This window comes from Lipophrys pholis (genome assembly GCF_963383615.2).
Source record: "Lipophrys pholis genome assembly, chromosome: 5".
Classification (NCBI taxonomy): domain Eukaryota; kingdom Metazoa; phylum Chordata; class Actinopteri; order Blenniiformes; family Blenniidae; genus Lipophrys; species Lipophrys pholis.
The window spans coordinates 5,684,304-5,700,441 of NC_137628.1; the positions used below are offsets into that span (position 1 = coordinate 5,684,304).

Genomic DNA, 16,138 nt, shown 5'->3' on the forward strand with positions numbered 1-16,138 from the left:
AAAACCTACATGAAAAGGAGAGATTTGAAGTGAGACTTGCAGCTGACGGAGATAGACAAGAGAGAGGAGGGAGAGATAGCGGTGGGGGGGGGGGGGGGGGGGGCATCTTTGGGAAACGTCACTTTCTGTGGCCTTTCAGCACTAACGGGACTGTAACTGGGATGTGAGGGAGGGTTTGATTGTTCTCTTAGCTCATGGTGAAATAGATATGTAAAATTAAAAACAAAAAAAACAAACAAAACATAACAAAAGAAAAGAGAAAGTTCACTGTTGCTGTTCCACCTGTCGACATCTCAGACGGCTTGATGGCTGTTACCCAGGCCGTGCTCCCTTCCTTCAGCTCTTTCTCCAACCTCTCACTCTCCGGCGACAATATGAAAGTAAGTGACCTCAGATTTTTTTTGTTTTTTCCCGCTGAGGGACGGCAGGTTTTTCGACATGTCTGCATCACTTTGCATTGTGCGGTGAGATGACAGTTGGAGATAAGAGCAGCTGCATATCTGAGAAAACCTTCTGAGTGCTGTTATATCATCTGCATGCGGTTTAAATGTTTTGTTTTTTATTTGGCATGTTTGTCTAATTCACATTTTAATAATGAAATTTAAAGGGCACTCTTTGAAAAACTTGATGTTGAAGAGTTTCATTATTCCAAGACGTGCTTTGTTCCATTTGTGACTTTTTATAGGCAGAGTAAAGTCTATAAATATGTAATACGAATCAGTTGGAAAGTATAAAACTAACCATAATGACATATTTAACTATTTACTGTTAAAAAAAAATAAAAAATTCTAGATAAGTTAATATTCTCTTTAAGTAATTTTAATTTCATCTTAATCATCACAAGGTACGAGTGTCCGGTAAAAAAAGATGTTTCATCTAAAAATAAATCTTTACTTAAAGAAACAGTTTGTATAGTCACTTTGCAAAACACAACAAAAAAATAGCTAATGTGCAACATGTTTAATGGAAACTACGCTTGTGTGTGTGTGTGTGTGTGTGTGTGTGTGTGTGTGTGTGTGTGTGTGTGTGTGTGTGTGTGTGTGTGTGTGTGTGTGTGTGTGTGTGTGTGTGTGTGTGTGTGTGTGTGTGTGTGTGTGTGTGAGATGGTATCTGTTTGGTTTTGTGCCTCTATTTATATATTTTTATATCTTTTTTATAGTTTTTATTTGTACGTTTTTATGGCTGATTTCATGATGCACAGATGGGTTTTTAATCTTATTGTACTTGTTACAAAGACAATAAAGATTCTATTCTATTCTATTCTATTCTAATAAATGTAAGTTTTGCAATCAAAGTGGGATTGACATAAGTTATAGGTTTTTAATTGGGTTTAACAGTTGACCTGAAACACTCATTTATTCTTGAAATAACGTAACTATGCGTTGAAATGATATTTTGTGAGAATTACACGTTTGAGTTCATTCATCATGAACTGGTTTGGATGAAACTGCCTGGTCATCACTTCAGTCTGTAGGTTGCATCAATGTACAATGTAGAAATGCTCCCAATTTATAATGAAGACAAATCATAAATGTGCTTTGTTGTCAGTATGTTTGTTTCTAGTCGAAGCAGCGATCAGCTTTTAGAAGAGACTTCAGTCTGAAAACTGTGTAAAAGTAGGATGAAGTCGATTTTTGAAATTACACTAAACTCAAATCTTACTAGACAGTACTTTTTCAGATTATTTACTTGATTTAGTTGTTTTCAGATTGAGTTCTTTTTTAAAGAAATGTTTTTGGATAGAAAATCCTCACAGTCTAAAGCAGGAGTTTTATCTTTTGTTGTGGACCTGCTCTTTAAATATAAGAACAATAATCTGTAATCCTGTTTTTTCTTGTAATCCTCTCGTCCAGGTGTGGAAGTCTGATGGTTCTCTGCCTCTCGACTCCTCGACCAGCAAGCTGTCGCCACACGACTCGGACCAGCTGCAGGTCGCTCAGCACATGACGGAGGAGCTGCTGGACGACGACAGCCAAGCATCATGGGACATTGAGTTCCTGCTGTCTGAGTGGAGCAGCCCTTCGCCTGAGATCATCCCGTCTCTGGACGCCGGAGACCACCGGCCGCCGCCGCCGCTGGAGGCGGGCCGGGTGTGCCCCGAGGCGGGACACGAGAGCCTGCAGATGAACGCCAGCAGCTTCATGGCGGAGCTCCTGTCGCCCCCTCAAACCTCGCCAGTGCAGCCGGAGCTGTACCACCACGGCTTCAGCGACCCCCACACAGGCCGCACGGCGTTTCACAACGTGCACAACGTCAATCAGTTCGACTTCTCGCAGGCAGGGAGTGCAGAGAGACACGGCAGAGGAACCGTCAGTAAGGTCACGTCATGGGACTTTGCTCCCTACTACCCCCAGCAGCACCCCGCCATGGTGACCCTCCCCGACAACATGTTCCTCCCACCTCAGACCGTGACCCCTGACCCCCGACACTACAGCTACATGCCCCACTTTAACCACAACGCCGGCCTCTTCTGTGACTACGCCAACGGCCCGGCCACAGGTCACCTGCCCCTTCACCAGCAGCCCCTGCTGCTGGGAGCTCCGCTGCCCCCTGCTGGTGTGGAGGGGAAGCGTGGCAGGAGGCCAACAGTTAAGAAGAAGCCCGCAGTCCACAGGTGTGAATACCCCGGCTGCAGCAAGACCTACACCAAGAGCTCCCACCTGAAGGCCCACCTCCGCACACACACAGGTACCAGAAGGACTCCTGCGTTCACTCTCAGCGTCTCGCCCGTCTGCCTCCTAACGCCCGTCTGATTTATGTGTTTGCTCCGCAGGGGAGAAGCCGTACCACTGTTCATGGGAGGGCTGCAGCTGGAAGTTTGCACGCTCGGACGAGCTGACGCGTCACTACCGCAAACACACGGGTCAGAAACCCTACGAGTGTGTGCTCTGTCAGAGGGCCTTCTCCCGCTCGGACCACCTGGCCCTGCACATGAAGAGACACACCTGAAGCGCGCACACACACACACACACACACACACACACACACACACACACACACACACAGGGTTGCCATTTGCGGATATTTGGTCGAGTTGTAGTTTTAATTCAATCCAAAAACTTTCAATTTTTAAATAAATTTTCCGAAACGATTGATATCGACTCTCTTGATTTCTAACAATGACATGCGGATATCACCAAATACAGACGAAGCAGAGATATCATCACTCAACAAACAAACGTCCGGAACAGGTTTGATATGTTAAAACTCAGACAGCCATGAAAAAACAAAAGTTTATTCCAAACACGACAAGTGCATTAACACTCAAAAAACACTGGACAAAATTCTGTTTCTTTGCCTTTAAAAAAATTTATTATTTGACCTTCATCTGTGTGGTTATTCCACCACACAGGCTTTGCAAATTACATTAGGATACGAATCCATCGATTTATGCTGCATACTTGTCCCCATTCAAACCTCCCAACTGAGGAACGAACAAGTATTGAACTTGTAAATCTGAACGTCTTCAGGCTCAGACTCTCCAATAACTCTCATGGCCCATTCATGGCATAAGAGCCCCTCTGACACACACACACACACTGTACACACCGTGGGACACGTAGACAACAGACTGAAACACTAACACACCACAAAGTGTGTACAACACAATCGCCGGCAGCTGATATCGTTGTTAAGATCACCACAGTAATGATTGTGTTACAAACAAGTATTAAACTAATGTATCAGGACGTCGTTTTCTATTTGTTACTTTAATTTAAGAGCAAGTTTTATGTTTTCCTTTTTTCCTTTGTCTTCTAGAAGATTTTAAAGCTGTAGATAGTAGTTTATTACTAGATAAATAAAATGAGCAACATATTTATTATAATGATCCTTTTATATACAAAAGAAGAAGCTATAAAATTGTATAATGTTTTTATATTTCCAACAGAGTGCTTTTATTCTGTATGTGTTGTTAATGTCACAGTAATTCTAATAATAAAGGCGTATGGTGCTGTAAAGCTGCCTCTCAGTGTATGATTAAGAATTTATCACATTTTAATACTGTTTTAAATGTTTTTGGCAATTCTTTTTGACAATCTTGTTTTTTTTTTTTTTTTTTGCCATTTCAGCAGTTTTGGATCGCTAAATATTTTATTAGTGTTGGACATATCAATAGTTTGGATTGTTTCTAGTCTTTACCTTTTGACCACATTTAGCCACTTTTAGCAATTTACACCATTTCACCTTTTTAAAAATCTATTTGAGTACTTTAAGACAGTCCTGTGTTTTTATTACTTTTAGAAATTCTAACTGTTTGTCACTATTTTTTAGCATTTTTAAAAAGAATTTTAGACAGTGTAGCCTCTTTAACAACAACAATAATAATCCCGACGGTTTCAGTCGGGTCCTATGCACTTTCAGTGTTCAGACCCTAATGACAATGTATGCCATTTTATTATTATTATTATTACTATTATTATTATTATTATTATTATGGCCATTTTAGACTGTTTAAACACTTTAGCAGCAATGATAAAACATAGTACTTACTTTCTGCTGTACATTTTCTGTAATTTAGCGCTTGGATCACAGCTTTTCATTTGTTCTCATCTAGCAAACTTACAGGTTAACCAGATCCTCTTTCTATATTGAATCAAACTCGTATTTTGTTGAATGTATTTTAGTTGATTAATGTATATTTATATTTCAAGAAGTGCAGTGGGAAACTCGTGATGCAGATTTTAGTTGACAAAATGTTGAACTAGTGAAGTTGCAGCCTGCAGGTTGCTGCTCCACCAACACGGATCCAGATGTAATATGGTCGTTTAGCCATGTGGCGGCGCTGTGTCCTCGTGTGGACTCTGTGTCTGCAGGAGGGGGGGGGGGGGGGGGGCAGCGGGCTGTTGGCTGTGCAGTCTGCTGGGTTTCTAATCCGGGTGAGGATGAGAATCCGTTTATGTAACTCGACTCTCACCGATTCATCCTGATTATGTCAGATGATGGAGGTCACCATCACATTACGGAGCTCTCCTTCCCTCCGTCTCGAAAATACTGACAGGAACTGTGTTTCCTCAGGGGAGGCAGAGCAGCGCAAAATAGAACAAGCAGACACAATATTGGCTGAGAGTGCTTCCATCACCTGCATCCCATGCTGATTAAGTTCAATAAGTCTTTAAAACCTGTGTTTCCTTCACAGTACACCACGTGTCTGTATTTAGATCTTAATGTAGATACACATAAGTTACTCCTGTGGGTCCCTGAGCGTGACCTTTGACCCCCCAGCTGCTCCCTGGGTGCTGCACAGTGGCTTCTCACTGATCCTAAATGTTGAATTTGTCACAAATAAAACTTTATATTGACTAAAACGGTTTTTGATTTATTTGTAACAAAAGTTTTGTCCCATAAAAAGCCTAAAAAAAATTTGATTCCAACATTTTAGGTCATTTCCTTCTAAAAAAAAAAGAGAAAACAACACAAACTAAAATTCAAAGATTTCAGTCAGCAAACACATAAATCACTGTTGTTTCATTCATACAAAAATATATAAAGAAAAAATAACACAAGTCAATGGAACTGACGTGGTGAAATGTAATTCAATTCAATTTGACCAATAGTAATGATATTTATGCACTAATTGTGTTTAGAGCAGCATCCTTTATGCATCCAGGACCTCCTCTATAAAAGTCTTCAACATGTTCAGGCAGGAACTCCCACTGACCGTCTGGTCCACATCACAATGAAGCAGTTTCAGTTCCTCTTTATGTGGTCAGGTATATCTCATTCTTTCTCCTCTACAATGTCCAGAACAACATACATCTCTAAACAAATGTGAGTTTCTGGGCACAAAGAACGCTCCAGTGAACACACCTTTGTTTGACTTTACTGAAAGAAGTAGAATTACTTCCATAGTTGTTAAAGTCTGATTGGGTTAGTTTCACTTTATCACTGGGAGGTTATTTTACACGCCCCCCCCCCCCCCCCCCCTCCCCCCCCCCCCCCACACCCCTGCGGTATCATGGAGGAGTTTTGGAACAAACGCCTAAAAACAAACAAGGAAAACTCTTTTCAGTAAACATCTGTTAGCTGCGTAATCGAATCCTTATTTTTGGGGGGGGGGGATTATTGATTCATGACCGGCGTCTGTAAATCTGGCTTATGTAACGAGGGAGCGTTTGAGTTGTTTCTGTATTGGAGACAATTAAACGTACGTTTTCTTTTTGGGGCGGCGCTATGATTGTCTTCTTAATCCTGTTCATCCCGGACGGCACGACGGGAGACGCCGGCTCACAACTCGCATGAAAGCAATCGTCCGCTAACAGTCTATTTCCCCACAATGACTGTGTTCGGGACGTATTCCTCATCAGCGGAGGAATCCACACGCCTCCCCTGACGGTTCAGTGATAGTTATCTTCGGCCTCCATCTGCAGCGGGGGTTAATTTTAGCCGCGGTTTGGGATTTAGAGGTGACGCGAGGACAGAGGCGGAGCCGTGACCTGCAGTGACCTGAGAAGAACAAACAATCAAACGCAGCCACAAATCTCCTCTCTGCTTCCAGTCCAGTTCCTTCATCCCTGCTTACATCACGTTACGCTCCCGCAGCAGGTATTGTGAACCAAGTGTTGGGAGTTTGAGTATTATTGAGTAATGGTTTTATTACTAGGCTTGGGCTTCAGTCCTGCTGGAACGCAGCAGCACACCACACAGGTCAGAGGTGAAAACTGGCATTATTATTATTATTATCGTAGTGGTGACGAGGACAAGACTCGACATCTTTTAGACCATGTGTCGCGCCTGAAAACAATCCCTGTAATGCAGGGATTATTCGTGTCTTTGGTTCCTTTCAGCTGGTTATTCCTCCTCTGTTGAAATGCTCTTCCTGAAAAATCCCTCACAGAAAGGGAAAGTGTTCAGTTTATAGAACAAATATTGTTCTTCTGTCAGCCGGGTGAGCTACGGTAGATGGATGTGAGGTTTACTGAGGACGGAGGCGTAATCAAATTCCCCACTTTTCTTGTTTTCCTCGGTGGAAAAAAAAAAAAAAAAAAACCCACAGATTAATACAATTCAGACTTTTCCCCCCACAGGGAGGTCGTTTGAGGACACGCGTTAAAATCAAATTAAGAAGACGGAAAAGCATAATGAAAGACATAAAACGGCGGCTTCTACTATTAAATAAGAGATTTGATTATAAAACAATGAGATTAAAGATTTACGGGGCTTTTTCAGACGTTAGTTTACGATTAACTGCGTGAATCACAAACTCCCCGTGAGCACGTTAAAGAGGAAACACCAGAGGTGGAATTTGGACTATTTGTAGTCATTTCCATGTTTATGTATTTTACTGTGGTGTTTATTTGTCTCCCGAGCTTCTACTTTTAGTCCCTCAATCTGAAATCACTGTACTTCCTCCTCCTCACTTTCTTCCAACTGGCTCATTTCTTGTTTTTAATCTCTGCAAAGACGATTCAGTGACACTATACCAAAGCTGCAGAGGGTGTGGATCGAGACTTACCATTTCAAATAATAACCCACTGAGCAAACAACGTCCATAGACGTCCAAGACACGTCCGTCCGTCCAGGGAGTAATCTGGACGTCTCTTTGACAGCCAGAACTAGTTGACAAATGACACATAAAAATAAAATGATGGACATCTAAGACACCCAGAATCAGTTCAAATGGAAAGGTCACAAGCTGTCTGTTAGGTCCAACCGCCTGTATAATTATTGATTTGTCATTAAAATATTGAGTGAAGTCGACCATGACAAGCAAGAGGAGACAGCATGGGAAGTTTAATGGACAATGTCTGAGTCCATTTATTGTTTTGGTCCCGAGGCATTGAATTTTTTCACGTCTCCACGGAGAAACTCGCCACTTTTATAACCATTCATCTTGTGAATACAACTATATACATGAGTCAATGTTTTATCAGCACTGTCAATTGTCTCACTGGTTAGTGCTCTTACTTTCCAGGCAGAAGATTGTGGGTTCAAATCCAGCTGAAGGTGTTTGTGGAATTAACTTGTGTGTGCATGTGTTTCCTCCCATACTCCACAAAAAATGAATGCAATTGGTAATGCTAAGTTGACTGATGACCTTTTTTTTTAAACATTTTCATTGACGTCCATATGATGTCCAAGAAAGACGTATAAAAAAACCTTCATTCTGGCTCGTCTGAGGACGTCTTCAGGATGTCAAATATTGACGTCCATATGATGTCCAGAAAAAACATCCAGACAACGTCAAAGAAAGACGTATAAAAAAAAAAACTTTCATTCTGGTCCCTCTGAGGACGTCTTCTGGATGTATAGAAATGACGTCTTTTGGACGACGTTTTGCTGAGTGGGAAGGAACCTTTTTTTTTTTAGCATTTTGGTTTTGGAAAGATTTCATGTTTACATGAAAACACGGAAACAGTACAAATATATTTCATGTTGGGCCACCAGTGGGTGCTGTTGCTTGTTTTTGTAATGAATCCAAACACACGCAGCGAACAACCTGCTATAAGCATTAACGATGGGAGAACATCCGTATGGAGAGACGGCCATGTTTGGGAGTCATGACACTCAGGAGGCCGCCGCCATTGTTGCTGGTGTTCATCTACTGAGCATGTGCAGTAGCAGCGTTTCAGTCATCCACGTAAAGATGGAGCCCGAGCATTCGCAAAGCGGTGCGTTTTCCTCCATTTCAACAGAGTTTGAGCGCTTTCATAAAGTTGTGTTTTCTCCTGTTTCCATGGAATCTCCTGTTTGAGCGCTTTCATAAAGTTGGGTTTTCAGTGACTCCGAGCACAGTTATTGCGTAAGCAGAGTTATTGCGTAAGCAGACGCAATGAGAGTTTTATGTTTCACTTGAAAACGCGGTGGTGGAAACATGCCCTTAAAGTGGAGACAAGTCCCATTAATAAAATATTGAATACCCAGATAAATAGATAAAAAACTAAATGTCCTTGGACAAATTAGATCTTTTAATCGAATTCATAGCATTAGAAGTCATTTTTGATTCAAAATGTGGAACAAATTGAATCATGAGCAGGAGGCTCCGTCGATCAGTCGATTCTCTGAAAAACTGATTCATAAGTTGGAAGTTTTGGCTCAAAATGTAAATAGAACAAACATACATCTGTATGTGTGTGCTTGCGGACCTGTACTTTAGATTTTACATGTAGAATAACCGTTTGTAGTTACGTGCAGAACGTGAGCCGAAAACAGACCGAAACCTTAAAAGCAAGCTTCCTGTGGTGCCATTCAGGTGTGACATCCAGTCAGAGGTGCAAAGAGTAAAGCCACTGTTACATTGCTCACACTCTAATAAATTACAAGTGAAAACGTACAAAAGTCCAAAGTAAAATAACTTATTTTTTCTCGAAAAAAATATTAGTTACTTTTTAAGGACAATTAATTTCATTGTCAACAGCAGACGTTTGATTTAATTCACTTGCATAAAAAAAAGTTACACAGTAAAGTAAAGTTTGTTTTGTACACAAATGCGGAAATAAAACAGAAATTTCGTTGTTGGCAACTAAAGAGCAGATTACTTTGACACTCAGTAGCCACTTGTAAAAGTAAAATACCCCCAAAATACTTATTTGTAATTTGTTTTTGTTTTTTTTAAAGGTTTAGTAATTAAAAAAAAAACAGTTTTGTGGTAAACACATCTGGACTTGTTATCTTTAAAGAGCCTGAGCCTGAACAGTGTGTGAACCACACAATGTCACTGAGGAGATGCAGAGACATTTTAATTTTAACACAGCAGACCACACACACACACACACACACACACACACACACACACACACACACACACACACACACACACACACACACACACACACACACACACACACACACACACACTGGCATCCTTGGCTTTGTGTTGTGTTGTAGCATTAATATTTTAGGAGCTGTGTCTCTACTGAGCCTCTATAAATGGACTTTCCCTGCATTATTAAACGGAGCTGCTTGAGGGCACCGCTGATCGTGGCCTCTAAACCGAGACATCCGTCTACACGTTGTAAAGGTTGCACGTTCACGACCGGGGTGGGAGCAGGAGACGGGGGGGGGGGGGGTGAGACGAGACAGGTCTGTTTTCACCCTCGACTGTTTCGGCGTCGCTTCTCCCTCTTTACGCTCGTGTGAGCGTGTAGAATAATTTACTGTTTGTTTGCTGTTGCACAAGCTCGCATAATTTGAATGTGAGCAGGATTAGAGGCGGCGAAAGCCGCTGCACAACCGAATGGCTGTGAAGAGGGACCGCGAGTCCAAGTGGACGGAGTAATGAGCGAGCGAGGCAAGGACACAAAGGAGGAGAGAGAGGAGAGAGGGGGAGAGTGAAAGAGGGGAGAGGAGTTAGCTGGCTCTCCTGATTTGAACTTGACGACACACACACTCACACACACACACACACACACACACAGAGTCAAACCAGGCCACGGTCCGCTCTGTGCACTGGCAGTCCAATTACTTTGTGCCTTTGTTTTATTTTAAAAAGCTAACGAAGCTTCACACACACATGAATGCTCATACAGCAGGACCTTCACTCGTTGAGGAAAAGAAGCCAACCCCCCCAAAGCTTAGGTCCGGCAGGTTATTATAACAGCTCTGTCCGACTGCGGTGTAACTTCCCTTTCTATTTCAGTGCCTACCAAGAGATCTACTTGATAGTAGTTTGTCTCGTTGAGTTTGTGCCCAGCATTCCGCAGCACAGACTTCCCATTAAGAAGTTACACTCTCAGCCCGGAGCTGAAAATTTGCTCAAACGATGTGTGTTCCATCACATCTGACCTTATTTAACTGCTTTCTTTTAATTTTTTTTCTTTACTTTTCCTCACACATTTTCTTGTCCGATTTAACAGACAAACCTCAGTGCCCTCATCTGAACTTCTGCTTATCAGGAGAATAAAATCTGGTGTTTTTCTCTCAACTGGCCTCGTGAACAAACCCAGTGTCCTCAGATTCCAGTTGAATCAAGTGGAAGACAAAGTGGAGCACAAGCTGCACTTCTCTGAGTGTTCATTCATCTTTCATCTGAGATTTATGAGAGGATCTTTTTTTTTACCTGCAGGGTTTCAAGTATAATTTTTACATTTACCATACACGTTTTACCCAAACGCATGTTTTTTAAGCTATGGGAGGAAACCCAAGCATGCTTATGTAGACAACGTGTAAACTCAACACAATAAAAGCCCCCAAGTCCAGACTCGAACCGGGGATGATCTCACTGTGAGCTGAGAGGACAAACCACTACATCTCACTGCATCACCGTGCTGCATTTTCACTATTTTCTTTGTAACAAGTGCACTGTAAGCTGATCTCCACCGGGATTTCCATGGTACACACACACACACACACACACACACACACACACACACACACACACACACACACACACACACACACACTCATTTACACAATGTTTGGGTTACGTAATCTGCGGTGCAAAGTGGACACATTGTCCGTGAAGCATGTCCAGGGATGCTATCGACTGTCACAACAATAAGCAGCACTGAGGCAGAGCGAGAACCTTCAACAAATCCAGGTCTTTTTTTTTTCTAAATCTACTCATCATAACTTGATCACAGATGAAATCTGATAAATGCAGAATGACACTGACAGCTGCAATTGTTCTAAAACAGATTGAGATTAGTACGTTTGGAGCAGGGAACAAATGTAAATATTCTACTTTACGTTCCATAACCAGGAACGTTTTCAATTCTATAACTGTAATTACTCCGTCGTATGTTGTTTGACTCTTTTGTGTTATAGAAAATAAATACACAAAAATCAGAGACCATATATTAAATTCCTCTTCAGGAGAAATATCAGCAACATTCTGCATGTTTTAGTGATACTATTGTTTTTAATCATCTGTATAACTATAAAACAGGTCATATTAGTTCTATCTGCAACTAGAAGAAAACACTTATTCAACTCTAACTTTTAACGATAAGCTGCACTCAGGAAAATCCCAAGATGGACATAAAGATAAAAAATGAACAAGGAAAGGTGATTCTGTTCTTTTCTCTTTCTTTGACATCAGCATCAGATAAGATGAGAAACGTAATCTGATCATCTGTATCTGCTCTGTCATCACTGTTATCTGAGTCACTTTTGGCCACATGGCAACAATAACAACCGTCAAATAAAATGTAGTCGTATTTCTTCAAGTCGCCCGTCTCTCCTGTTGGTCACATCTCTCAAGGAGATTCTGTAGATTTACGTCTGTTGAATAAACAGTTTTTAAAGAAAAGAATACATATATTTAAGGAAGTAAATTGGAAAATTTGCAAGTAAGGAATAAGCGAAGATAGAAAACATGAAAAAAACGTCTACTAATAAACATTAATTACTTCTTGTGTTGGTGAAATTGTATTATAAAGTGGGATTAGTGACACACAAGTAACTGATTACTATTAAATGATTATCAAAGCAGTCACAACTACTATTACTATTTTCTGGACTGAATTTGCACCTGAGCATAAGTTGTATCTGGCAAAAACTGCAGCATGAAGAGGAAGAAAACATACAGAAATTGTTATTGTGTATTCGCCACAGACAATACTGTATATATACAGTAGGTTGCGTACATCTAAAGGCTGAAATATACTCTACACTAAATGCACATTAAAAGCCAGTTTGGCCCCTTTGGAGCTTTCGAATGTGAAGGTAACAGAGTAAATACCCCCGATGACCTGCGGGGGCAGTATTGAGCTGTGTAGCTCATGTGTGACCAGAGAAATGAACAAAGGAGAAAATAGAAATGGTCTGAATATGTCCATGGATATATAAATAACTATGATGTTTCCTCACCTGGACATCAGGACGAAGAAGCTTCAGATGACTCGTGTGAACAGTTTTCATTCGCAAAGTTAAAAAGATAACACAGCAAATTATCTCCATAGACCAAATTTGAAATTGTCTCCAGGGGCATTATTCTTATTATTATAAGCAGTTTTGAACCAGTTTCAGCGATGTTTGGAATAGAAACTTTGTCCCACATGAAATCAATAACGTGTACTGCCCTCTACTGGATGTATTGATCATTGACCACGCAAACACAAGGGCCTCATGGGAGAAGGAAGGCGGCGATGCTGAAAGCGTTTGAAATGCACGGAACAATTTACAAGCGCAACGGAAGCATATTCCGACTTTTACTTTTGTAGTCTGGAAAATACAGATGTTTTCATGAGCATGAGCATTAACCAAAGCTGTTGTCTTAATGGTAACTATTACACTAAACTCCTGTTCACTGAGGAGAAAAGCCTCAAATAACTGACAGCAAACCAAAGGATGTCTGATTCTAACTGACGTTGATGTTAATGTCGCAACAGTTTCCTGCAGCTGTCTGGATGTCGTTAGTTAATCTCAGTATGTCGTCCTTACAACCAGTTCAGGTCAGGAACAGGTGTTATGCCGAGTTACGCACGGCTGGCAAAATGAGGCCCGTCAGTCCATCAGTGCTTCCAGTTGGAAATGATAAACTTTAATAACTCAAATGGACCAATTTACTCTTAGTGCCACCATTTGACTTCCAAACACATTCTGCATGAGAAGAATGACCCACAAGTTACTTTTCCACTATTTATTCTAACTATATAGCACCATTACTCTTTACAGCAGCAACTCGAAACTGTACCTCATAGTTGGAACACTGAAATTAATAAACAGGGTCTTATTCCCACTAAACCAAGCTGTGTATCTCCATTTATTCTTCAATGATTCTGTTGTGGGTTTTTTTTTTTTTAAATCTTTATAAATTGCTTCCTTATTTTGTCAAATAGAAACGGGTCAGATGATGAAAGCCAACCATCCGTCTTTCATTTGGTTTGTTTAAGTGAGAGGGGATTTCAGTCATAATGTGGATCATGTTGTCACGTTCCTGCTGTGTACACTGTGTAGTCCTGAAGGCATTGCTGGGAATATTTCAAAGCAGAATTTCATTTACAACAAACAAGAAGAACAAGAAGAAGAAGTGGGACGAGAGATCAAATTGCTCAGTTGAACCTAAATTTGTTGGCAGTTTGCTTGGCGGGACCTTGGGGCAGTCGTACAGTTTTCACTTCGCAGGACTTCAGCCTCTGGTCTGAGTCAGCGCTGCATGTTGCAGCGACGCGCCAACGTGACCCAACAGCTCCGTCCAGGTCACACAGAAACAGGTCGACAGTGACACTGCAGCTGTGAAACCATCCACAGGGAGTCTGCATGGATTAAAAGTGTCTTCTTTTAAGGGAGAGGGTGAAGCAGTAAGAGCCGCTCAGATGCATTTGCATGTGCAGGGAGGAAGTATCACTGTCCAGCAGATTGCTCACGGAACAATGTTCCTTTTTTGTGTGTAACCTCACCCCGCCTGAACTCCCAGCACTGCACAGTCCTCAGATGCACTCTGGATTACACAACACCGCTCTCCTTTTCCATTCACACGAGTGCTCTTGAGCACTGGAGCGGCTCGCTGTCTGTACGGCTGCCTTTACATTCTTGGTTTACAAGACACAGCAGTGTAATCCAAACATGAACCCACGGGCACAGTCCCACTGTGATCAACCTCCACTGGGCTTATAGTGTCTGAAAACAGAGACATTATACAAAGTGAGTCACATCATTACACAACCAATAATCTAATGTTGCAATGCAAAACATTTTTTTTTTCTCCCCCTTAGAGAAACAAACATGACTTCTTCCAGGGAACGGCGTTCCCCGAACTGACGTTACAGGTGCTCACCTGCACAGTGCAAATGAGGACAAGTTCAGCCACGGTGATCCCTGCCGACATGCGTTTCTGGAACATGGATTATCTAATCTAACACAGCGTTGTAAAACACAGAGGACACAAATCTGTTTGTGGGCTCCGTGTTGGAAACACTCCCGGTGGGGGAAATCTCAAGAAGCAGCAAAACCAACACCAGTTAATACATGACTGTTTCAAGAAGGCTGGAATATTTTTGAAATGACAAATCACAACAAAAAATAAAATGAATATCATCCACAAGACAAAGATCCTGCTTTGGATGGATGGATGGATGGATGGATGGATGGATGGATGGATGGATGTCTCCCCTATAGGGAGTCACGTTTACATTTTAAGAAAACCATAAAAGTTTTTCTTTCGTCTCGAGCAGTGAAATGTGTCTGTTTGGTTTCACTGTAAACTTTTGGACATCCAGAGGACAGAGACGTCTGCAGTCTCTCTCAGGGGCAGCCTGGGAGGTTTATGATGAATACAGTGCTCCTCATAACCTCTTAGAAAGCCACATGTAAACTGACCCATATCAACACAGATATTAACAGATCAACATGCTGTTGAGGCTCACACTCCAAACCTGAAGGTAAAGACTGAGACTGGAGACCAGCAGGTCACACAGCAGGTCTGAGCTGTTTGGCTCATGACGGTGCTGAATGGGACTGAACTGACTTCACCTGATGTGCCCTCCAATTTCTCTTTGTTCTTTGTTGTCAGCATTTATATTGAAGCGTCTCTGGGTGAACACCAGAGACTTTACCAAACCACCAAGCAAATATGTGGCTTTTGGTTGATTCAGTTTGTTTGAAAAGTTTTGATTCCTGGTGAATCGATCCCAACTATTTTTGTATCAGTGGAAATGTAAGCCATGGATTACATTTTTATGGTTTCTGGTGTAAATTCATGGGAAGGGAAAGGAAGTAATCTGGGATTAATAATGGTATTCTATTCTATTCTATTCTATTCTATTCTATTCTATTCTATTCTATTCTACTCTATCTCTGAGGAAATCCTTGAACAAGAGTTGGAAGTCTCCTGTTGACATGAGGTCACGCACATCCATGCAAACGACATATAGAAGCTGTTGAAAAGGTTTTGAAAAATACAAGATATTTATTAACTTCATTTGTGAAGTTGTCGGGAAAAAAGACAGCAAAGCGCTTCATTGAAATATTCAAGTCACATAAGTCCAATATTCAACAATTTGTTGGTAGTTTAAGTTCATGTAAAATGGGTAAAAATTGAATTTAAAAAGTGACGTCATTTGAATTTGAAGTCAGATTGTTTTTTCAGCTTCCTTAAATTAAACAAATTTTCAAACTGTGCAGGTTTGAAACTGTTTATTCTGACTGATTTGACTCAGCTGGCTTTCAGTTAAGAGAAGGAGGAGGAGGAGGAGGAGGAGGAGGGGGTACCCGGGTGAGCTTCCGACCCCAGCTGAACCTCCCTGCAATGGGCAGAGAG

General features: G+C 41.4%; 1 protein-coding gene across 1 annotated transcript; it reads left to right on the plus strand.

The window, feature by feature from the left end:
* Positions 1-38: 38 nt before the first annotated feature.
* klf1 (Kruppel like factor 1 (erythroid)) lies at positions 39-3,956 on the plus strand. The gene is made up of 3 exons (XM_080462780.1): positions 39-380; positions 1,854-2,688; positions 2,774-3,956. The coding sequence occupies exons 1-3, from the start codon at positions 306-308 to the stop codon at positions 2,947-2,949; spliced, it is 1,086 nt and encodes a 361-aa protein (XP_080318906.1). The 5' UTR covers positions 39-305; the 3' UTR covers positions 2,950-3,956.
* Positions 3,957-16,138: the final 12,182 nt, after the last annotated feature.